This window comes from Mastigoproctus giganteus, chromosome 1, assembly GCF_048544385.1.
Source record: "Mastigoproctus giganteus isolate SK-2022 chromosome 1, ASM4854438v1, whole genome shotgun sequence".
NCBI lineage: Eukaryota > Metazoa > Arthropoda > Arachnida > Uropygi > Thelyphonidae > Mastigoproctus > Mastigoproctus giganteus.
The window spans coordinates 135,448,301-135,474,738 of NC_143575.1; the positions used below are offsets into that span (position 1 = coordinate 135,448,301).

At 40.9% G+C, this 26,438-nt stretch overlaps 1 protein-coding gene across 2 annotated transcripts in view; it reads right to left on the reverse strand.

Moving 5' to 3' along the window:
- The window catches only part of Col4a1 (Collagen type IV alpha 1), a 1,206,096-nt gene that overhangs the window by 330,248 nt on the left and 849,410 nt on the right, over window positions 1-26,438 (reverse strand). For both annotated transcript variants that reach the window (XM_090374514.1, XM_090374509.1), the window contains exon 28: window positions 25,110-25,388. In XM_090374514.1, the coding sequence (XP_090230640.1) occupies window positions 25,110-25,388 (279 nt within the window). The remainder of the gene's footprint in view (window positions 1-25,109; window positions 25,389-26,438) is intronic.

Here is a 26,438-nt window from a genome sequence, read left to right on the forward strand (position 1 = left end):
GTTTTGTGACCATTAAAATCCCCTATTAATAAAAAAGGGGGTGGCAATTGTTTAACGAGATCATCAAGGGCATCCTGGAAGATGTCATTCCCAGGTGGCAAATATATGGAACAAACAGTTAGGAGGAAACCTACTGTAATACGTAGGTTTCCTCCTAATGCTATGGCCTCTAAGGAGAATGTAAGTGATATGGCTTGGGAGGGGGTATGGTTGCCCACAAGGATGGCCACTTCTCCGTGGGCAGGTCCAACCCCGAATAATAGAGCATTTACGCAAATGAGGTCCTCATTTGCCTTTAAATAAGTCTCCTGTAAGCAAAAGCATGTTGGCCATGCTTACGGAGGAGGGCCTTGATGTCATCACAATTCCAATGGAATCCACGGGAATTCCACTGTAAAAATTTTAGTATAGCCATTATTTAGATTTTGGTGGTCCATCTGGTGGCTTCCGAAGGGCTGAGGGCTTTATTTTCTCAGTCCTGGATTTTTCTCTCTTTGGAAAGACTGGGCATTGACTTGTATCCATTTCTTCTTCTTCCACAAAGAGTTCCAGGACTGAATCATAAGATCATAACCTCCTTGTCTTCAACATTCATTTTCTCTTGTGTTGTTGGTGGCACTTAAGGTTTTTGTGGCTTTTCTTTCCCATTTGATTTCGGTAGTGGTGGAGTGCTAGGAGGTATTGACATTGGAGTGGCAGCTGACTGGGTTTTTTGCACAGGTTTTTGAGAGCTTAATAAATAGTGGGCAATAAGAGAGAATGAGTCCTTTGGTGGTATAGACATATTGGTTTGTGTTGCAATGGAATGTTTCCCTGCAACTTTCTCCACATATGTAGGCATTTTGCTATTTATTGGCGCTTGACTGCTTTCCTTGCCTCCTGGTAGGATGTACAGCTGTGCCTTGAGCCTTTGTATCTCTTTCTCTTCTTTCCACCGCTGGCATGCCCTGGAGTAAGCAGGTTGCTCGCCTCCACAGTTAACATAAGTGGGCTTGGCGGCTGTACATGCAGTGCTTTCATGGTCTTTTGCACCACAATGAGAACTAGCAGTCACTCCACGGCAGGCCATCTGTGAATGCTCATATTTTTGGCATTTAAAACATCACAGTGGGTTTAGAATGTATGGCCTGACATTAGAGTTGATGTACCCAGCTTTTATCTCATCAGAGGATGTTGGAGAGTTAAAAGTAAGAACGATATTTCTAGTTGGTACCAACTTCCCATCCTTATGTGTAGAAAATTCTTTTCACAGCTACCAATCCCTGTGGTTTTAGTTCAGTACAGATTTCCTCCTCAGTGATCTCAAGATGGTCCCACTAAGAGATGACACCTCTTGATGAGATTAGTGTTCTGTGTGGTGTCACTGTTATTGGTATGCCTCCGATCGATGTTGAACGGAGGTAGCTGCTCTGAGTGCCTGTCGCTTTTTGTTTAAATTAAAATATCTCCAGAACAAAGCCTCTTAACTGATTTAGGGGAACTTGCTAAACCCGATAAACTCTTCTGTATAAAGAAGGGGGACATTTTCCCAATGGGTTTCTCAGTTTGGGAATGGATAATCAAAAATCTTGGCGTGGGACCTGACAGTTCTAGAGTTTGTGCCCTCTTTGTTACATTGGCTTTGTCTCTTTCATCGGTTTCATTTTCAGTTAGGAACCGGGTTTGGGCCCCCAGAAGAAATTACTTTATCAGGATTCATAGAGTTTTTGTATTGGTTCAGTGCCCGGGCTCGCCACCCGCAAACGAGCCCGAAGGGATGCCCAGTAACCAGCAAGTAATAAATGTGCTCGAGAGTGGGACACCAGGGTTACCCAGACACTATACTTGCACCGCTGCCAGCCTGAATCCTGTCCCTTGGACCATCGGTAGGGGCATAGCATTAGTACGGTCAACCCTTGCAGGTGCACCTACTAGTCAATTGATCTTAGCTGGGCCTTCCAGGACCACCCGTCTTGTCGAAGCAGGGGTAATGTGGTGTATTGAAGCTGGGCCCCTCAACCACCAGGATCCCTCTTTCTGAATTTCCACAGGTCACAGCGCACAGCAAACACGCTAAATTCAATAGATGTTAGCCGGGAACCTAGGCTGTGGGCACTGGATTTCAGTAATGCTAATCTGGAGGATCAGCAGCGTCCCTGGGAGGTCCTCTCACCATATACAGGTGACCATGTCAAGGGGGATTGGATTGGAGAAAATTAAGTTTCAAAGAGAGGAAGTCAAAGAGTTGAGAGAACGACAAAGGCAACAGATGACTTTGACAGAATGGGGTAGAGAGGTTTTAAGCCAAAGAAGATCAAAAATAGGAGATTCCAAATTACTAAGCCTCTGACAGAGAATATCAGAACAGACATATGCACAAGTACCATCTCTGAAGTGAATAACTTCAGAAAAACTTGATCTGATTATCAGTAGTGATTCTTCATGCATTAAGAATCTGCAGATAAAAGAACCACTAGGTGGCAGTGATCACAGTGTGCTCAAGTGGGATTTACTCAAAGAAGTAACTACCATCAGGGGTAAAGGGAAGGGTTTTTGCTTTCGTAAAGGTGACTACGGTGGTCTGAGACAGTATTTAAATTCTATACGGTGGGACCAAGTGATGATGTTACCAACAGCAAATTCAAAATGAGAAGTATTCAAAGATTTTATCTTGGAAGCTACTAGGCTTTACATACCAACTAAGAAATATTGTTCAAAGTTTAGGCCTAAATGGATGTCAGATGAAATAATTAGACATGTGCCAGAGAAGAAAAATGCATGGGATACATATAAATTAATGGGTGACATGGAAGCCTATGATAGATATAAGCTGGTCTGTAACCAAGTCACAAAGGAGATTAGGAAGGCAAAGGCAGATTATGAGAAATCTTTAGCAAAGGATGCAAAGAAAAACAACAAAGAGTTCTTTACCTATGTAAACTCTAGAAGGAAAGGGATGAATCAGATTGATCCACCGGATATTGATGGTTCAACTGTTGATGATCCTGCTCAGGTGGCTAACAAACTAAATGAGTATTTTGCATTTACATTCACCCATGAGGAGTTATTCAGGGAGGGGAATGCCAGAGGTGAGTTAAACTCTGGCAGTGAACTGGATGATTTTGTAATAAGTGAGAAGAAAGTGGAGGAGAAATTGTTGAAGATAAACATAAAAAAGGCACCCGGGGTGGACGGGATCCATCCAGTTATATTAAAGGTGGCAGCAAAGGAAGTATGCAAACCTTTAGCCATAATTATGAGAGCTTCTTTGGACTCAGGAGAGGTACCCATGGACTGGAGATGTGCAAATGTGACCGCAATTCACAAAGGAGAATCAAAGGGCAACACAAGTAATTATAGACCTGTTAGTTTAACTTCTGTTCCAGGAAAATTAATGGAGGCAGTAGTTAAAGAAGCACTGAAGGATCATCTAGACAAGACTTGAGTTATAGCTCGGACACAGCATGGTTTTGTTAAGGGAAAGTCTTGCCTGACCGATTTGATTGGATACTATGATGTGGTCATAAAGGAACTGGATGCAGGGAATAACTCTGATATCATATATTTGGACCTTAGAAAGGCTTTTGATACTGTTGCACATGGAAGACTGCTGCACAAATTGGAGCAGTGTGGCTTGGAGGCAAACTGCTGCTATGGATAAAGGGATGGTTGAGTGGGAAAAGACAGAGAGTGGTAATCAATGGACACGGCTCATCGTGGACTAATGTTATTAGTGGAGTCCCTCAGGGTTCAGTATTGGGTCCATTGTTGTTTTCTGTATTTATAAATAATAGTAATGATGGTATATTAAGCTTAATGTCCAAGTTTGCAGACGATACGAAGGTTGGCAGGGTTGTTAATGACACTAATGACAATACACTGCTGCAACAGGATCTAGAAAAGTTGAGCAGATGGGCTGAGAGGTGGCAAATGAAGCTTAACATTGACAAATGTAAAGTACTACATATGGGAAGCAGTAATCCCAGAGTAACGTATCAACTCTGTGGTACCACACTGACAGTGGTGGAGAATGAAAACAACCTGGAGGGTAATTGTGAAGGCAGATATGAAGTTTTCTGAGTAGTGCAGACAGTCTGCAAGAGTAGCTCATGGTGACTTGTCAGTGATATATACAGGAACAATTTTTCTTGCAGGGATAAGGAGGTGATTTTCCCCTTATATAAAGCAATGGTCAGGCCACACCTTGAGTACTGTATACAGGTCTGGAGGCCTCATTTCAAGAAGGATGTAGAGCTGCTGGAATGAGTAGTGCAACAAGATTAGTGAATGGAACAAAGGGTTGCTCTTACAAAGAAAGGCTTAAATTTTGCAAATTACAGTGTCTGGAGACTATGTACCTGCCAAGTGATCTGATAGAGGTGTATAAAGCCTTGAATGGGTTGAGCATGCTCAATGCTGATGGGATTCTTCCTCTAGCTCAGAAAAATCACCTGAGAGGGCATAAATTCAAATTGCGGAAAGACAGATGTAGGATAGACATGCGGAAGTTTGCCTTTAGCTAGCGGGTGGTTGGATGGTGGAACAGACTTCCATCCTTTGTTGTGGAAGTTGATAGCCTAAATAAATTTAAGGCTGAGCTGGACAGGTACTTGGAACGAACGGAGGGGTGAAATGGGAGGGTGTTTTTTTTTTGGCTGATGCTGCATAAGCTTGCTTTCTTGCATCATATACCTCTACTAATGTTAATGCTAATGCTAACTTGAATAACTGAGATGAGCAATGGTTGAATCAACCAAAACTGAGATTCTGTCAGAAAAAAGAACATGGGGTTTAGCAGACTGCAAGTGGAAATCAACATCATTGAAATTAGAACAGAACACGTGTATTTGTGAAATGAAAAGGAAGTGTTTGGGAGGTTTAGATCTTTATGCTGATAAGTTTGTTCTATTATTTTGACAATTCGTGGTGTATTCAGAAGTAACAAAGTGGTGAGATAATGCTGTGTGAAAAATGAAATTTTTGTCTTGCAGAGTAGATGCAATGAGATTACACACTAGCTGAACTGGAAGCCTCCTAGACAGTTACCAATAGGTTCAGTCCAGTGTACTATCTAGTGGTTGGCATGCGAACAATATTTTTGAGCTGTACCATGATGTCCATCATAACCTCAAAAGATATCAATCATACTGCATGATGGAAGACTAAACATGGGTTCCACCACTTCCAGCTTCTAATAAGCAAAGTGGTGGTATTGCACCGTATGATGAGAATCATCTTCCACCTATTACTGCTTGGTAACACATAGGGCAGCATTCCTTTATGTAGTGTGGGTCCATACCAACCTCTGCTTACATTGGTTAGCATTTTGGGTGGTCACCTCCAGTATGCTGGATGCCATATTTCAGGACTTGCACATGGGAGTTATATCTAGGGGTACTAACAGTCCCACCATCATGAAGGTGCAAGCAGAGGATATGGCTGTTACAGACTAACTGAACTTTGCCAAAATTAGATCCACTTGACTTTCGTGTCACCTGCATTTCCTGAGAGTGACAATAATTTTCCCAGAATAAGAACTTATGCAAGTTTGTATGAAATCTGTGGAATGTGAGTTGGCTGAAAGCAAAGGTTGTTGTTGTTGTTATTTGGTTTTTAGGAGCATTAGCAACTAAGGCCATATTGCTCGGGGGATATGCGGTGGTCATTCCCTGATCTTTCCGCATCCTCCATATTTGGTGGCTCATGGGCTCGAACCCCGGTCTAATCAAGAAGCGTGTGCTACGCACTGCTGCTCCTGCCCACCTGGCTACGGAGGTGCCTGAAAGCAAAGGAAAATGAGAGTGTGAGAACGCTGCAGGTCAGAAGACAGATAATCATATAATGATTATACATTCCTTTATATACAAATGAAACATGCAAGTATGAATATCTTATTACAGGTGTTTTCAAATTGCCCCTCATTGATGGGAGCAATTGGGAGGGAAATTGGGGGGGGGGGTCTTTAAAATAATTTAGATTATCATTAGGTGCATCAGAATGCTAGGGTAAGGAAAGCATATGCTAGACTTTACCATCACTGATGAATGAGATGACTTCAAAGGGCTAGTAGCACAGAAACTATTAGGAGGGAGTGATATCAAAGTTCCAAGATAGAAGGTGAGGAGAAATATCACAGTTTAAGGCAAAAGCAATGGGTTTTAATTTCAGGAAAGGAAACTACATTATCTGCACTAACTAAGCCATTAGCAGAGGGAAGGCAAATACTTTAGAATTATGGAATATATTTAGAGCAACAGAAGTCATGAATGCACATACATATGTATGTATGTGCTCCATATATATATATATAAATGTGAGTGCATGCATGCACATGCACACACAATTAAGAAAGCATAGCAGGTGGGGGATGCAGAGATGTTTGAATATGGATATAAAAATCATAACAGCTTCAAGTTGTCCTATAATATTAACACAGAACTCAAAGGTCCAGTATTAAAACTTGCTAAGAGAGTAATAAAAAAAAAAAAAAAACCAAGAAACTTTTTATGTCTGTTAATACAAAGAATAAAAAAAAAGGAAAATCAGATCAGACCTTTATGAAATTGGTGTGGTAAAGCTTTATATAACTCAGCCAAACAGGTACATTACTTTGACCTTTACAGACATAACACTCTTTGTAGTAAAGAGAAACTGCAAGAGTGTGGTTGGGCACTATGAAAATAGCAATATTGAAATTACAAAGACTGTTTATTAAAAAAACATTCAAGCCTAAAAGCAAGTAATGTTCCTGGGGCTGAATGATTTTTTTTTTTTTTTTTTTAAATGACAGGGGAAAGAGAGAGAGAGAGAGAGAGAGAGAGAAGAGAGAGAGAGAGAGAGTTTCAAAACATACTCATGCCTATGACAGCTACATGTCAAGAGTGTCAAAGAAAAGGTTAGGTTTGTAAAGGCTGAATATGTGAAATCATTAACTAAGATCAAAATGAACAGGAACAAAGGGTTTAAATATAAGTGCACATTCAAGAACAGTGATCAAGCATAAACTTACTTTGGTCTAGTCTCTTTACTTTCCCCAGCAGTTTATATTTATGCCTCTTGACTGTTGCATCAAACCTCAGTATGAAATTTCCACTATCATTCAATTTACTCTCCCTTTCACTGCCTTGTATATACCTTGATTAATCCCCCCCATCCCAAGATGCCCAGATTCCAAGTTGTGTAATCCATATGTTCATAGTCATTCCTCATATGGAAATCCATCTGTTAAACCCAGATTGCTGCACGCCACGCAGCAACTTTTTCTAGTGAAATTTGACAAATAAAGCCATTATTGTGGATGATTACTGGAATATTGCCACCATTTTCTGAGTTTCTGAAAACCTAGAGATCAGATAACTGTCAGCAGGAGGAAAACAAGATATCTGTTGGAAATAGCAAGAACTATTTTAAAGTCCACACAGCACTAAAAATTAAATTTCATTATGCATGTACAAAATACAATTTCAACACACATTTTATATTAAAAGGCACCAAATGGGTTATTTTACAAGTACAGTAAACTTTTATCATTAATTTATCTAAGATTGTTCTGCCTATAGATTTGTGTTTGGTATCAGCTAATTTTGATTGCATCATGGAAGATACTGCTGCAGGCTTTGCCCTCTAAACAAAAAACAATGAGACAAAGTTTTATTAATAACAAAACTTTGAATCAGCATATTCTAGACTTAATCATCATGGCTGAGAGCACAGGAACCATTAGTAGAAAGTGATCAACTCTGAAGGGCAAGAGAGAGAAGTTGTTAAAGGCAAGGAATGAGTTTTAATTTGGATGGAAACTATCACAACCTAAGTGTTACATGGCCAGTATCAACTGCATAAGCATGTAGAGGTGAAATGTATTAAAATTATAGAATACCTTTTGTGGAGACTCCAGGAAACCATATATATCATTAAGAAAATATAGCATAAGGTGGATGCCAAAATGGACAAATAATAGAATAGCCATAGCCAGTTATACACAGCAGAAAAAGATGGCATGGGAAAGTTACAGAAGGAAGAAGAAAGACATGTGGCCAGGACAGCTCATAGGGTTTTGTCAATGATATACAGAAACTTTGCTTTTGCTAGCAGGGATAAGGAGGTGATTATCCATTTGTATAAGGCCATGGTTATGCCGCATCTTGACTACTGTATACAGGTCTGGAGGCCTCACATTAGTATGGATGTAGCACTGCTGTAAAGAAAAGCAACCAGATTGATGAAGGGAACAAAAGGTGCTCTTACTTAGAAAGGCTTCAGTTATGCAAATTAAAGTGTCTCGAGACTATGCACCTGAGCAGGGAGATTTGATTGAGGTGTTTAAAGTCTTGAATGGATTGAGTAAGCTGAATGTTAATAGCATTCTTCCATTTGCTGAGACTTTATTTTTTAATGAAAACCCCAAACACGAGAAGTATTAGAACCTATAGTACTTAGTACTGTTCTTGGGTTAACTACAAACATGAGGGGAAATAACTCAAGTTGAGGAAAGACTGTTGCAGGATAGATGTGCAGAAGTTTGCCTTCAACCAGTGGGTGGTTCATTGTTGGAACAGGCTTCCATCCACTGTTGTGGAAGTGGTTGAATAAATTTAAGGGAGAAGTAGACAAATTCTTGGAAGGTACAAATGGATGAACTGCAGGTTTTTTTTTTTTTTTTTTTTGGCTGATGCTATATAAGCTTACTTTCTTGCATCATTTGCCATTACTACTACTGAAACAGAACTGAGGCAACTGATAAATTGGGGTGTCAGAAAAAGTATGTGAGGGCTTGGAAGACTGTAGATGAAAGTATACATCGACGCAATAACATATTTTTGTGAAATTAATAAGGAATCTGTTCACAGTTAAATTTGATCTTTACTTTGACTACTCATGATGCATAGCATAAATAAAGTAAAAATAGAGGGCGTAACATATATAAATGAATTAAATTTTTGATATACCCTACATGCTGGAGTCTGCTGACGAGGCTACTAGAGACGGTCGTGTTCAAAGCTGCTAAGTGGATTTTTCTTATTTATTGATTTGAAATTATTGTTTTTCTAAAACTTTTGATTTAAATTTAGTAGTATAAATTATTTTGTGATTTTCTGATTAATTTGGTGTATTTGTTCTTTACTCGGCCTTGTAATTGCATAAAAGTATCGGTAAGGGTTTCCACGTGTTTCAACTCCGCTACCGTTCGTAAATTTCCCGCCATTGTGATACGATAGCGTTACTTGAACTTCGTTAACAGTTAAATTGTACGTTTAAATAAATACATATAACGACTTAGATTACAAACGTAATATAATTAATTATATTTAACATAATTAATAACATAACTAATTATAATTAATTAATAAATTAATAGAATCATGACTCAGACCAGAGCAGCAAAGCAAAAGGCTCAAGCTAATGGAAGTGCTGTGGCTCAGAGCAGAACTGAGGGGGGCAGTTGTCCTCTGACTCACAGCCTTATAAAATGCACTGTTTGCTTGATGTTTGCAGAGCAATCGGGTACGGGACATGATACTGCCATGGGGGATGTCTTTGTGTGTGCGCGATGCAAGGAGTGTATCGATATCAGGCAACAACTCGGCGTTCTTGTGGGCCTATATGAGAGCTTGAAGGACAGGGTGGATGCCCTCGAAGAAACTAAATTGAGGGGCCCATCAAGCTCTCAGCTGCCCACATCAACGGCAGAGCTTGCACTTGGGCATCGCGTGACACAGAGGCAACCCCCAAGGCAGAATGCGCTGGTCCCGAAGGAACTAGTAGTTGTTGGTGACTCTATTGTCAGGGAAACGGGGAACATGCTTTGTAAAAAAGATAGATGGAACAGGACCAGGGTATGTCTGCCAGGGGCAAAGGTTGATGACGTTGTAGAGCGGATATCATCTTTTAAGGGCACAAAAGGTGATATAGTTGTACACGTTGGCGCTAATAATATTAACAGTAGGAGACCGGCAGAATTACTTAACAAGTACAGGTCACTGCTGAACAAAAGCCGAGAATTACGGTTGAATTTGAAAGTGTCTGCAATTCTGCCCAGACACGATAGGAGGGAGTATATGATGAGAGCCTTGTCGATCAATTCGGCCCTGGAAAGATTGTGCAAGGCTCAAGGGGTAGAATTTTTTTCAGCCTGGACTATACTTGTTAACAGGAGAGATTGCTTCTACAGGGATGGGATACACTTAAATAGAAAGGGTGCAAGAATATTTGCTGATGCTATCGAGGCAGTGTTAGGTGGGTCGGAAAACTGCTAGCTTGGGGGGAGACAAAGACCAATAGATTGACAGTAGCCACTGGCAGAGGTGAAAGAGATTCTTGCACTGCTTCTATTAGAATGAGCAGAAGCCTGAAAAACAAGATGCATGGTATTTCAGAGACTGCTGGGAGCCATTGCGGTACAAGTAAACACATGGGTTGTGTTAGGGTAGCTAAGAATAGAAACAGGTGCAGGTATACTTGTGTGTACACCAATGCTAGGAGTTTAGTAAATAAATTTGATGAATTTGAGGTATTGCTCAAAACATCAAAGGCAGATATTGTTGGGATATCAGAGACGTGGTGTCACACAGATATAAGGTATGCAGAACTGCAATTTGGGGAGTACAACGTCTACAGAAAGGATAGACAGGATAGGAAGGGGGGAGGGGTTATGCTATTAGCTAAGAAACACATAAAAACCAAGGAAGTGAAGCCAGTCGACATCGCTGGACAGTGCAGTGTTGAGTCAGTTTGGTGTGACATAAGCATTGGGAGATCAAAATTGAGAGTAGGAGTGTGCTATAGGCCTAATGACTCTGATGAGTATAATAAGGAACTGTACAGGGAAATAGAGTGGGCCAGTAAATCAGAGAGTCTTATAATGGGAGATTTTAATTTCCCAGATATTGACTGGAATTTGGGGGCTGGTTACTCACGCACTAGCAGGGCTTTTGTGGATTTATTGGATGATTGTTTTCTACATCAGCATGTTCGGGAGGCAACTAGAGGGAGTAATACTCTTGATTTGATTATCAGCAGTGATTCTTCATGCATTAAGAATCTGCAGATAAATGAACCACTAGGTGGCAGTGATCACAGTGTGCTGAAGTGGGATTTACTCAAATAGGTAACTACCATTAGGGGTAAAGGGAAGGGTTATTGCTTCCGTAAAGGCGACTACGATGGACTGAGACAGTATTTAAATTCTATACAGTGGGACCAACTGATGATGTTACCAACAGCAAATTCAAAATGGGAAGCATTCAAAGAACTTATCTTGGAAGCTACTAGGCTTTACATACCAACTAAGAAATATTGTTCAAGGTTTAGGCCAAAATGGATGTCAGATGAACTAATGAGGCATATGGCAGAGAAGAAAAATGTATGGGATACTTACAAATTAACACATGACACAGAAGCCTAAGATAGATACAAGTTGATATGCAACCAAGTTACATAGGAGGTTAGGCAGGCGAAGGCAGATTACGAGAAATCCTTAGCAAGGGATGCAAAGAAAAACAGGAAAGAGTTCTTTACTTATGTAAACTCTAGAAGGAAGGGGATGAATCAGATTGGTCCACTTGATATTGATGGGTCAACTGTTGATGATCCTGCTCAGGTAGCTAACAAACTAAATGAATATTTTGCATCGACATTCACACATGAGGAGTTATTCAGCAAGGGGAATGCCAGAGGTGTATTCAACTCTAGCAGTAAGCTACAGAATCTTGAAATAACTGGGAGTAAAGTGGAGGAGAAACTGTTGAAGATAAACACAAGAAAGGCACCCGGGGTGGATGGGATCTATCCAGTTATATTAAAGTGGGCAGCAAAGGAAGTAAGCAAACCCTTAGCCATAATTATGAGAGCTTCCTTGGACTCAGGAGAGGTACCCATAGACTGGAAATGTGCAAATGTGACCCCAATTTACAAAGGAGGATCAAAGGCTGACACAAGTAATTATAGACCTGTGAGCTTAACTTCTGTTCCAGGAAAATTAATGGAGGCACTGGTTAAAGAAGCACTGCAGGATCATTTAGACAAGACTTCAGTTATAGCTCAGACACAGCATGGTTTTGTTAAGGGGAAGTCTTGCCTGACCAACTTGATTGGATACTATGATGCAGTCACAAAAGAACTGGATGCAGGGAATAACTTTGATATTATATACTTGGATCTTAGAAAAGCTTTTGATACTGTTGCACATGGAAGACTGCTACACAAATTGGAGCAGTGTGACACTGGAGGCAAATTGCTGCTATGGATAAAGGGGTGGTTGAGGAGGAGAAGATAGAGAGTGGTAATCAATGGACACTGCTCATCGTGGACTAATGTTATTAGTGGAGTCCCTCAGGGCTCAGTGTTGGGTCCATTATTGTTTTCTGTATTTATAAATGATATTGATGATGGTATATCAAGCTTAATGTCCAAGTTTGCAGACGATACAAAGGTTGGCAGGGTTGTCAAGGACACTACTGACACTATGCTGCTGCAACAGGATCTGGAAAGGTTGAGCAGATGGGCTGAGAGGTGGCAAATGAAGTTTAACATTGACAAATGTAAAGTACTACACATGGGAAACAGCAACCCCAGAGCAACGTATCAACTCTGTGGTACTACACTGACAGTGGTAGAGAATGAAAGGGACTTGGGGGTGGTTGTGCAGGCAGATATGAAGTTCTCTGAGCAGTGCAGACGGGCTGCAAGAGTAGCTCATGGAGTATTGTCAATGATATACAGGAATTTTTCCAGCAGGGATAAGGAGGTGATTATTCCATTGTATAAAGCAATGGTCAGGCCACACCTAGAGTACTGTATACAGGTCTGGAGGCCTCATTTCAAGAAGGATGTAGAGCTGCTGGAACGAGTACAGAGAAGGGCAACAAGATTAGTGAATGGAACAAAGGGGTGCTCTTAAGAAGAAAGGCTTAAGTTTTGCAAATTACAGTGTCTGGAGACTAGGCACCAGCGAGGTGATCTGATAGAGGTGTATAAAGCCTTGAATGGTTTAATCATGCTCAATGCTGATGGGATTCTTCCTCTAGCTCAGAAAAATCACCTGATAGGGCATAAATTCAAATTGAGGAAAGACAGATGTAGGATAGACGTGCGGAAATTTGCCTTTAGCCAGCGGGTGGTTGGTTGGTGGAACAGACTTCCATCCCTTGTGGTGGAGGTTGATAGCCTAAATAAGTTTAAGGCTCAGCTGGACAGGTATTTTGAACGAACAGAGGGGTGAAGTGGAAGTGGGTTTTTTTTTTTTTTTTTTTTTTTTTGGCTGATGCTGCATAAGCTTGCTTTCTTGCATCAAATGCCTCTACTAATGCTAATGCTAATGCTAATGCACAGTAAGAAAACACCCAGCTCCTTATCATAACGTGCCCTCAAAAATACCTCCTGCTATGCACTACTTTGACTCCATCCAGTCACTACTGACAGAATAGAGGCAGCAAGATCTTATGCTTAGTGAATTATCTAGCAGGTAGACTGCTAGATAATTCACTAGTTTGCCTATTGTGGTAATACCACACTAGATGAGTGCCATCTATCACCTATTATTGCCTTGTGACACAGATGGGGTGCATTCCTCTGGGAAAAATTACATCAACTATGTCTCTTTTGATGACCACATCATTGAATCCTATCCTTTTGAGACTGTTACTAAGCACAGCACATACTCAAATACCAATAGTTGTAATAGGTCAGCATAATAAGTCATAGGCATATCACTTGTGGAACAAAGTGTGAAACAATTAAAAAAATTTCAGAAAAAAAAGAAAGGTATGAAACCTATTCTGTAAACACACCACCAATATCAATCTTAATTCACTAGTTTCCCTATTGTGGTAATACCACACTAGATGAGTGCCATCTATCACCTATTATTGCCTTGTGACACAGATGGGGTGCATTCCTCTGGGAAAAATTACATCAACTATGTCTCTTTTGATGACCACATCATTGAATCCTATCCTTTTGAGACTGTTACTAAGCACAGCACATACTCAAATACCAATAGTTGTAATAGGTCAGCATTATAAGTCATAGGCATATCACTCGTGGAACAAAATGTGAAACAATTAAAAAAATTTCAGAAAAAAAAGAAAGGTATGAAACCTATTCTGTAAACACACCACCAATATCAATCTTAATTATAAGAGACAGAGCCAAAGCCTGTTTTATCATTCAAAAGGCTAAAAACTGACTGATGTAAAAGATTTGCTTCCCCAAATGACAAAGATACTGATACAAGGATGGATGGACATTTGCATGTTAATGGTGCAGCAGTGTCCAGGCCTAGCACACCAAACCCAGGTTGCCATAGATAAAAGGATTAGTTTTCTATACAAAAAGCTCTCAGATTGCAGGTTACAGATTAATAACTAAGGAAAAGGTATACGATAAATTAAATACCATTAACAGAGTGGTATGAATTAGTTTGCTTTAAAAAAAAAATTAAAAAAGAAAAATTATCATTATCAGTTAAACCTGGCTGAGTATATGCTTATCCAGATGCTTAAAAGTGGCAAAAGATGTATGGTGGTCATTTGAAAATGTGGGTAGTTAATTAATATATGTACCACATAAAGGGGATTCAGCAGCCCTCAAGATGGATCATGATGAAGGATATGCCAAATAAGGAGGCTAGTAAAAATAATTTCTTCTTTCTGTATCTTGCATGGACTAGAGGGCCATGGCAAAATCAAAGATTTAATTTGGTATAGTTTCCTGGTGTGCTGTGTATGCCATGTTTACCAATGTTCAAGGCATGTACAATGAATAATAGGGCTATTGTCTGTATGTGGTACTCAATGTTTTTTTTTTTGGGATGGTATGCAATGGTACGGCATACCGGCACCTTTATTAAAAGTGATGCATTAGCATTAGCATTAGTAGAGGCATTTGATGCAAGAAAGCAAGCTTATGCAGCATCAGCCAAAAAAAAAAAAAAAACCACTTCCACTTCACCCCTCTGTTCGTTCAAAATACCTGTCCAGCTGAGCCTTAAACTTATTTAGGCTATCAACCTCCACCACAAGGGATGGAAGTCTGTTCCACCAACCAACCACCCGCTGGCTAAAGGCAAATTTCCGCACGTCTATCCTACATCTGTCTTTCCTCAATTTGAATTTATGCCCTCTCAGGTGATTATTCTGAGCTAGAGGAAGAATCCCATCAGCATTGAGCATGCTTAAACCATTCAAGGCTTTATACACCTCTATCAGATCACCTCGCTGGTGCCTAGTCTCCAGACACTGTAATTTGCAAAACTTAAGCCGTTCTTCGTAAGAGCACCCCTTTGTTCCATTCACTAATCTTGTTGCCCTTCTCTGTACTCGTTCCAGCAGCTCTACATCCTTCTTGAAATGAGGCCTCCAGACCTGTATACAGTACTCTAGGTGTGGCCTGACCATCGCCTTATACAATGGAATAATCACCTCCTTATCCCTGCTGGAAAAATTCCTGTATATCATTGACAATACTCCATGAGCTACTCTTGCAGCCCGTCTGCACTGCTCAGAGAACTTCATATCTGCCTGCACAACCACCCCCAAGTCCCTTTCATTCTCTACCACTGTCAGTGTTGTACCACAGAGTTCATACGTTGCTCTGGGGTTGCTGTTTCCCATGTGTAGTACTTTACATTTGTCAATGTTAAACTTCATTTGCCACCTCTCAGCCCATCTGTTCAACCTTTCCAGATCCTGTTGCAGCAGCAGCATAGTGTCAGTAGTGTCCTTGACAACCCTGCCAACCTTTGTATCGTCTGCAAACTTGGACATTAATCCCGATATACCATCATCAATATCATTTAACAATAACACTGAGCCCTGAGGGACTCCACTAATAACATCAGTCCACGATGAGCAGTGTCCATTGATTACCACTCTCTGTCTTCTCCCCCTCAACCACCCCTTTATCCATAGCAGTAATTTGCCTCCAATGTCACACTGCTCCAATTTGTGTAGCAGTCTTCCATGTGCAACAGTATCAAAAGCCTTTCTAAGATCCAAGTATATAATATCAAAGTTATTCCCTGCATCCAGTTCTTTTGTGACTGCATCATAGTATCCAATCAAGTTGGTCAGGCAAGACTTCCCCTTAACAAAACCATGCTGTGTCTGAGCTATAACTGAAGTCTTGTCTAAATGATCCTGCAGTGCTTCTTTAACCAGTGCCTCCATTAATTTTCCTGGAACAGAAGTTAAGCTCACAGGTCTATAATTACTTGTGTCAGCCTTTGATCCTCCTTTGTGAATTGGGGTCACATTTGCACATTTCCAGTCTATGGGTACCTCCCCTGAGTCCAAGGAAGCTCTCATAATTATGGCTAAGGGTTTGCTTACTTCCTTTGCTGCCTCCTTTAATATAACTGGATAGATCCCATCCACCCCGGGTGCCTTTCTTGTGTTTATCTTCAACAGTTTCTCCTCCACTTTACTCCCAGTTATTTCAAGATTCTGTAACTTACTGCTAGAGTTGAATACACCTCTGGCATTCCCCTCGCTGAATAACTCCTCATGTGTGAATGTCGATGCAAAATATTCATTTAGTTTGTTAGCTACCTGAGCAGGATCATCAACACTTGACCCATCAATATCAAGAGGACCAATCTGATTCATCCCTCTCCTTCTAGAGTTTACATAAGTAAAGAACTCTTTGCTGTTTTTCTTTGCATCCCTTGCCAAGGATTTCTCGTAATCTGCCTTCGCCTGCCTAACCTCCTTTGTAACTTGGTTGCATATCAACTTGTATCTATCATAGGCTTCTGTGTCATGTGTTAATTTGTAAGTATCCCATGCATTTTTCTTCTCTGCCATATGCCTCATTAGTTCATCTGACATCCATTTTGGCCTAAACCTTGAACAATATTTCTTAGTTGGTATGTAAAGCCTAGTAGCTTCCAAGATAAGTTCTTTGAATGCTTCCCATTTTGAATTTGCTGTTGGTAACATCATCAGTTGGTCCCACTGTATAGAATTTAAATACTGTCTCAGTCCATCGTAGTCGCCTTTACGGAAGCAATAACCCTTCCCTTTACCCCTAATGGTAGTTACCTCTTTGAGTAAATCTCACTTCAGCACACTTTGATCACTGCCACCTAGTGGTTCATTTATCTGCAGATTCCTAATGCATGAAGAATCACTGCTGATAATCAAATCAAGAGTATTGCTCCCTCTAGTTGCCTCCCGAACATGCTGATGTAGAAAACAATCATCCAATAAATCCACAAAAGCCCTGCTAGTGTGTGAGTATCCAGCCCCCAAATTCCAGTCAATATCTGGGAAATTAAAATCTCCCATTATAAGACACTCTGATTTACTGGCCCATTCTATTTCCCTGTACAGTTCCTTATTATACTCATCAGAGTCATTAGGCCTATAGCACACTCCTACTCTCAATTTTGATCTCCCAATGTTTATGTCGCACCAAACTGACTCCACACTGCACTGTCCAGCGATGTCGACTGGCTTCACTTCCTTGGTTTTTATGTGTTTCTTAACTAATAGCATAACACCTCCCCCCTTCCTATCCTGTCTATCCTTTCTGTAGACGTTGTACTCCCCAAATTGCAGTTCCGCATCCCTTATATCTGTGTGACACCACGTCTCTGATATCCCAACAATATCTGCCTTCGATGTTTTGAGCAATACCTCAAATTCATCAAATTTATTTACTAAACTCCTAGCATTGGTGTACACGCAAGTATACCTGCACCTGTTTCTATTCTTAGCTACCCTAACACAACCCATGTGTTTACTTGTACCACAATGGCTCCCAGCAGTCTCTGAAATACCATGAATCTTGTTTTTCAGGCTTCTGCTCATTCTAATAGAAGCAGTGCAAGAATCTCTTTCACCTCTGCCAGTGGCTACTGTCAATCTATTGGTCTTTGTCTCCCCCCAAGCTAGCAGTTTTCCGACCCACCTAACACTGCCTCGATAGCATCAGCAAATATTCTTGCACCCTTTCTATTTAAGTGTATCCCATCCCTGTAGAAGCAATCTCTCCTGTTAACAAGTACAGTCCAGGCTGAAAAAAATTCTACCCCTTGAGCCTTGCACAAAAAAAATTCTACCCCTTGATGCGTGGCATTTGGATGCAGTACACTTCGAAATTTTTAATATTCCGGAATTTTTTTTTCATGTTTACCTACTATTCAAATAAGCTTAAAGTTATTTAACTACATTTGCATTTTTCACTGTCTATTGTTAAGATATTTTCTATATAAAGCTTTATAACTATTTTTAGAATTCTAAATTACTCAGTCAGATCTCTGTTTAACAAACTCCTTTTATAGCAAATTTTTTTTTGAATTCCCTTGGAAATTACATTTAAAATAGTTTCTGTTGAGTGAAGAAAATTTTCATATAACAAATGGCTTAGGAGAGATTAACTGGGCATGCACTGTTCACACTTCCAGCCTTCAGGCAACTTAGGAATTTAGTGCTGCTAAGCAAGAATTGAGAGAGCTAAAGGGATTACCATTCTACAACTTAGGAATACCGGGTAAAACCTATCCGACCACCTGTCCCATATACGGAAAAGTTGCATTAGTTAACAGTGAGCAGATCAAGGGGTATTCCCAATGGGCTCAGATCCACCTTCTATTGGAGTGGCATCCAACCTTTTCCCGTATAGGGGCCATATTCAAAGTTAGATTTCTTTCGGGGGTTCCAGTGAGTTATTCGAGAAAAATTAGTGCGTTACATTTTCCATATCTTGCTACATGTAAAAGGAAGTTTCAGTTTTCATGTTACCCTTTTTTATTTTCAGGCTATATATAAAAAATGCAAATTCTCAACACTCTTATGTGTAACAAATTTATGTTACTAATTTATTTTTTAGACTTTATTAAAATTATAAAAAAAATTGACTTTCTTTTGTTTTTCAAAAAAAAATACCTTACTTCTGTCTTTAAATGCTCACTTTAGAAAATTTACAACTTGAAAGGATCACTGCTTAAGATGAATATAAGGTGAATAAAAAAAATAACGATACACCTAAAATTGAAACATTCGAAAATTTTATTAAGTACAGTACATGATTACATTACTAAGTAAAGCATTTAATTAATGAGAAAAATTTTTTGATAATTAGCGAAATTTAAAATGCTGTTTTAATTCACTTTCCGCATGGGCCATAGTCGGACCCCAGTGTGAATCAATTGTAAGCGGCCCATTCGATAATTAGGAGAGAGTGATTTTCTTTTACCCCAACAAACAATCATCTGTTTCACAGAAGTACGTTATTCACATTTTATCGTAAATTTTCTCTATCTCTGTACAGGTCACAGTACCTGAATACTTGAATGACACCGACATTTTGGACAGTTTCCAAAAAAAAAAAAAAAAAATTTAAGAACTAGTGACAATATCGATGACGAGAGAAGGAAAATGAGGAGGGCAAAGGTATTAAACCTAAACATGAAATGTTGGCATCTGGTGAAAAAGAAGTTAAAAAATTGTCAATTAGGCTCCAGTTAAATGAAAGAGATACAATTTGTGCATTTCAGGAATATCGAATAGGTAATCGATAAGACGGTTTCAGAAGAATTGAAGAGCATTTGATGAACGCTCTGAGTACGATACCAATTTCATCAATGAATGTGAACGAGGATTTTCACAAATGAATCTGATCGTCAGCCCAACCAGAGCTTCATAGATGACAAAAACAATTTCTTCACTACTATTTCTTAAAATTGTAGGCCCACCAGTTATCCAGCACTTTGATCCAGCAAATGTGTCGATTTGTCGCTGCTTTGGAAGCATCATTCATCAACAGACATAAACAACAGCAAAAAAATATATTTAAGTCTCATTTAATATCCTTAACTTAGGGGGTGTTTATTTTGTTTTGTTATTTAACTCTCTTTAATTCTCTTAACTTTTGATCCACCCTTAAGTTAAGGGCATTTCTGTAAAAGGTTAGGAAATTTTGGGTGTAAACAAGATGAGCCAGTCAGTCAAAGGAAAGTGAGTAACTGTTCAGAATCCATATTGCAATCACTCAACAGATTAAAGGTCTTAAGATAGTTTAAATAAGAGAAGACAGTTTATAGATTTCCTCCATTATTTTGGAAAAAGTAGAGAAAAGTGCAAAGGGGCTAACTAACAAGGGAGAACAGGTCTGTCAAAAGAGGATAAGTAACATAAACCAATAATGACAAGCTTTCAAAAACATGCCAATAAAGAGTTCACACATTATCTACACAATTTATTTGCAGATAATATGTGAAACATAGGTACTATGAAATAACAAAAGTTGTAGGAGAATTCATGTACACAGATCAATTAAACAGGTGTTAAGTGTCATGTTCACATGAATGTATGCAGATGCATGGCATAACAGCAAATAAAACATACACTTTGTAAATAGCTAGTATTACACTAATACAGGCTATTGGATGCTGGATGTACAATTCCTTCTACTTGTACATGTAGCTTCTTCACGAATGGAAGTTATTTATGTAATTCAAGCCGCAGACTTCTAAAAAAAAAAGCATGGGAGGATGTTCACTGACCAAATCTGCCTCCTTTTGATGGTCCCTCCTGTCATTCCTCGAATTTCAGTACTTAATTCTGAAACACTATGACAGAATATCAGTATCTATTAACCTACATATGTAGGCTAATAACCTACTATTAGTATGAGGAATTTATTGTAGCTTAAACACAGAGCGTACAGATAAAGCAGAAATATATGAGCTTTCGGCTATATGGTAGCCTTCATCAGAATTAAAATACATGAATGGCAGTTGGAATGAAGATGTGCACTGCCAGGTGCGTGAGACGCGAGGTTTAATTGTTTGTTGACGTCTGTGGCTGTGACGCATGATGACGTGGCCAGCGCTTGTCCAATGACAGAACTACTGACTCTGTGATCGGGTTGACTTGGCAACCACTGTTCCTGTTTAAGGATTTATCCGAAGATCTTATATTTAACGATTCCAACCAGGTACGCTTTAGGTAATGGTGGGATCTGTCTACCACCACGACATCGCGGTGTGGGTCGATGTCGTGGTGGGTTGTCCAGACATGTTCGGCGATAGCTGAGTGTTCTATATCCGCTAAACGGATCGCTCTTTTGTGCTCCGAGAGACGTTTCTCGAGTCGACGTCCAGTCTCTCCGAAGTAGCAGCTAGTGCAGTCACGGCAAGAGATGCGGTAGACTAAACCGCTCTGCAGAAGGGTGGGGACAGGTGTTTTCACGTTGGAAATGAAAGAACGCAGTTTCCTGCCTGGGAGCTGGATGCACTTTATTCCGTGCGTTCTCAGGATTCTACCGATCTGTTGTGACAGGTTGGGGTAGTATGGGATGAATGCCCTTGTGGATGGCTCGTCACTGTTGGTGTTGTAGCTGGTCGTCACGATGTCACGTGTCTGTAGATCACACCTGTCGAGGACGTCAATGGGGTAGCCACACCTCGTAAGGTCTACTTTGACCCTAGTGACCTCTTTGCGTCTTTCATCAGCGGAGCTGGAGTGTGTCCAGGCGCGAGTAAGCAAGGTTCGGGCCGTGGAGAGGAGGTGGCCTCGCGCGTGTGCTGACCGGAAGTTGGTAAACTGGCCAGCACACATGGGCTTACGATAAACTGTAGTCCTCAGGTATGTGCCTTCACGTCGGACAAGTGTGTCTAAGTATGGTAAAGAGTTGTTCGACTCCAGCTCAATCGTGAATTTTATGAAGGGCGATAGTGAGTTGAGGTATGATAGAAGTCGCTGACCTGAGTCTCTAGGGATGACCACGAACACATCGTCAACATAGCGACACCAAAAGGCGATGTGATCAGGTGCGTGTGCAAACGCACGTCCCTCTAACTCCTCCATCACGATGTTTGCTGTGACTGAGCTGACCGGGGAACCCATGGCCGTGCCATGTATCTGCTGGTAGACTGAGTCATTAAATATGATCGCACCCCCTGTTAAGCACAGTCTGAGGGCGGTGGAAATGTCATCGGGTGTGAGACCAGTTCTTTCGTTGAGGGTTCTATCATTGTCCAAGAGTTGTTTTGCACAAGAAATGGCAAGTTCCACAGGGATGGAGGTAAAGAGCGATATGACGTCGAACGATGCCATAACTTGATTCTGCGAGATGGATACAGTGCGAATCCTCTTTATGAATTCAACACTGTTGGAAACGGTGTGGGTGGTCTTGCCAACCAGGGGAGAAAGAAGTCTCGAGACAAATTTAGACAGCTCGTAAGTCGGTGATCCACAGCAGGATACAATTGGTCTCAGTGGTGTGTCTTCTTTGTGCACTTTCGGTAGGCCGTAAAACCGTGGGATCTGACATCCGGAAGCACGGAGGTGATTACGGGTTGACTGTGTGATCTTCCCTTGTTTCAGCCAACTGTTGACGAGGATATTCACCTCTGATTCCCATCGTTCTAAAACCCTGTTGGGGTTGATGGTCAGGGGTTTGTATACAGTAGTATCCCGTAAAAGTAGTAGCGCTTTCGCCATGTAATCAGTGTGATCCATTACAACCGTACGGCGGCCTTTGTCTGCCGGTAGAATGACGATGGACGAATCCTGTTTCAATGCCTTGAGGGCAGAGAACTGTGTACGGTTGAGGTTAGAAGAGACGGGGCGAGCACGGTGTAGAACTGCTGCAGTCTTCAAGCGGATTGTGTTGGCTACATCTTCTGGGAGGCGTGATAAGCTGGCTTCCACACCTAAGGCGATGTCGGTGATCGGCGGGTGCTTAGGAAGAACGGCAAACGTCATGCCAAGAGTCAATAAGTTTACTTGGTCCGCAGATAACTGTTTGCTGCTTAGGTTCAATACGAAGTCCGTGGAATTAGTGAGAGGGGTATTACATTGGCTGCGCAATTGACGGGATTCATTAATCAAATTACAAAACTTACGTTTCTGTCGGGTACAATAAAGATCTGATTCTCTGATGGCCTGGTGACATAAAGTGTTGACCACATCGGTGTAAACGGGATCGGGAATCAGAGTCTTAAGGTCGGCTAGTAGGGTTGCCTTGCTCGCTGAAGCACGTTGTATGTCATGATGGAGGCAGCCGATCCATATACGTAGGGTTTTGAGGCCGAAGTTCCGACAGGCACGTCTCATGCGCTCATTAGAAAACGGTTGTTTGTAGCGAAACCCTTTCGGTATAATCTCGTTAGCTTTGCACCTATGCGCAAACCTCAGGTGTTGTCTACTACGGGCTATAAAGATAAAATCTTTCTGTAGTCTCACGACCATGTCGTATGCTGGTTGGCCAAGAATAGTACGAACATAACGAAACAGGCCTACGCGCTCTGGATTCATTGAGGAATTTATTGTAGCTTAAACACAGAGCGTACAGATAAAGCAGAAATATATGAGCTTTCGGCTATATGGTAGCCTTCATCAGAATTAAAATACATGAATGGCAGTTGGAATGAAGATGTGCACTGCCAGGTGCGTGAGACGCGAGGTTTAATTGTTCTGGTTGGCAAGACCACCCACACCGTTTCCAACAGTGTTGAATTCATAAAGAGGATTCGCACTGTATCCATCTCGCAGAATCAAGTTATGGCATCGTTCGACGTCATATCGCTCTTTACCTCCATCCCTGTGGAACTTGCCATTTCTTGTGCAAAACAACTCTTGGACAATGATAGAACCCTCAACGAAAGAACTGGTCTCACACCCGATGACATTTCCACCGCCCTCAGACTGTGCTTAACAGGGGGTGCGATCATATTTAATGACTCAGTCTACCAGCAGATACATGGCACGGCCATGGGTTCCCCGGTCAGCTCAGTCACAGCAAACATCGTGATGGAGGAGTTAGAGGGACGTGCGTTTGCACACGCACCTGATCACATCGCCTTTTGGTGTCGCTATGTTGACGATGTGTTCGTGGTCATCCCTAGAGACTCAGGTCAGCGACTTCTATCATACCTCAACTCACTATCGCCCTTCATAAAATTCACGATTGAGCTGGAGTCGAACAACTCTTTACCATACTTAGACACACTTGTCCGACGTGAAGGCACATACCTGAGGACTACAGTTTATCGTAAGCCCATGTGTGCTGGCCAGTTTACCAACTTCCGGTCAGCACACGCGCGAGGCCACCTCCTCTCCACGGCCCGAACCTTGCTTACTCGCGCCTGGACACACTCCAGCTCCGCTGATGAAAGACGCAAAGAGGTCACTAGGGTCAAAGTAGACCTTACGAGGTGTGGCTACCCCATTGACGTCCTCGACAGGTGTGATCTACAGACACGTGACATCGTGACGACCAGCTACAACACCAACAGTGACGAGCCATCCACAAGGGCATTCATCCCATACTACCCCAACCTGTCACAACAGATCGGTAGAATCCTGAGAACGCACGGAATAAAGTGCATCCAGCTCCCAGGCAGGAAACTGCGTTCTTTCATTTCCAACGTGAAAACACCTGTCCCCACCCTTCTGCAGAGCGGTTTAGTCTACCGCATCTCTTGCCGTGACTGCACTAGCTGCTACTTCGGAGAGACTGGACGTCGACTCGAGAAACGTCTCTCGGAGCACAAAAGAGCGATCCGTTTAGCGGATATAGAACACTCAGCTATCGCCGAACATGTCTGGACAACCCACCACGACATCGACCCACACCGCGATGTCGTGGTGGTAGACAGATCCCACCATTACCTAAAGCGTACCTGGTTGGAATCGTTAAATATAAGATCTTCGGATAAATCCTTAAACAGGAACAGTGGTTGCCAAGTCAACCCGATCACAGAGTCAGTAGTTCTGTCATTGGACAAGCGCTGGCCACGTCATCATGCGTCACAGCCACAGACGTCAACAAACAATTAAACCTCGCGTCTCACGCACCTGGCAGTGCACATCTTCATTCCAACTGCCATTCATGTATTTTAATTCTGATGAAGGCTACCATATAGCCGAAAGCTCATATATTTCTGCTTTATCTGTACGCTCTGTGTTTAAGCTACAATAAATTCCTCAATGAATCCAGAGCGCGTAGGCCTGTTTCGCTACTATTAGTATATTTATATTTATCATTTTATATATTTCACTTTTGAAGAAGAAAGCAGGATAGCTATAATTACAAAAAAAAAAAAAAAAAAAAAGGGATAAAGTTATAATTACAGTAATAAATAGTTATAATAACAAAACAGAAAGGGGAAAATTACATACCAGGTGATCCTGGCAACCCTGAAGGACCCCTCAAACCAGGAAGGCCAGACTCTCCTTTTTCTCCTTTAGAAGCTGCTTCTCCTGGTTCTCCCTTTAGCCCAGGTAATCCAGGTAAACCAGGTTCTCCTTTTGGGCCTGGAGTGCCAGGAAATCCACTGGAACCAGAAATTCCTATTAGACCCCTGTCACCTTTCTCTCCACTTATACCTGGTAAACCGTCAATGCCTGGAGATCCCGGAGTGCCAGGAAATCCAGCTATTCCTCTATTGCCCTTTTCTCCTAGATATGAAAAAAATATATATTTTTCTTGTTAAAAACAATTTATACTTTAAAGAAAAGCAACATGGGAAAAGGAAATCAATAAACAAATAACAAAACAATAAAAAAATCATGCTAATAATAATCAGTCATCTTGCACTGACAACTTCCCATTCACTACATCTGAACCTTTGAAATCCAATAATTCACTATCTGGAAAAACTGTTTTTCCTACTATTTCTATAAAAGTAAGAGAAACTGGAGGGGGAAACACTCAAGAATGTAATCTTAGTATAACCCTAAGGCTGTCATTAGCCCAAGAGATATGTCAGATTATAAACTTCCTCATAATTAGCAATGGATTACCCAAAAAGTTCCTGAGTCTCACAATTTAATACATGAAGCAATAAGCCAATGGAACAAATACAAAGTTATTCACTAAATAATTTTTAGACTGTTGTACTTGTAAAAACATTAACACATCAACTTTAGTTCATTTGTACAGAAGTTTAAACAAGCTGAATATAAGAAAACCAAGTGCCCATGAAGAGTGTTCATTTAACATTATCCAAAACACAAACACAAGCCATAATTATATCGTAGAAAAGGTTACACTGCTAACAAAGTCAGAGAAATCAACTGTGAAACTATCAGCATTGTAAATTAACCCTGATATACCTTCATCAATATTATTGATGAAAACACAAAACAATAATGCGCCCAGCATCGAACCATGGGAAACTCCACTAATAACATTTGTCCATGGAGAGCAGTGTCCACTGATTACCACTCTCTGTTGTCTCCCACTGAACCATCCCTCTATCCATTGTAGCAACTTAGCATTAATGCCATTCCAATTTGTACAGCAGTCTTCCATGTGCAACAGTATCAAAAGTTTTCCTGAAATCCCTGAATATATGACATCAAAACTATTTTTTCCATTCAGTTCCTTTGTGAACACATCATAGTATCCAATCAAATTGGTCAGACAAGTCCTCCCTTTAACAAACCTATGCTGTGTCTTAACTATTACTGCAGTCTTGTCTACATGATCCTGCAATGCTTCTTTAA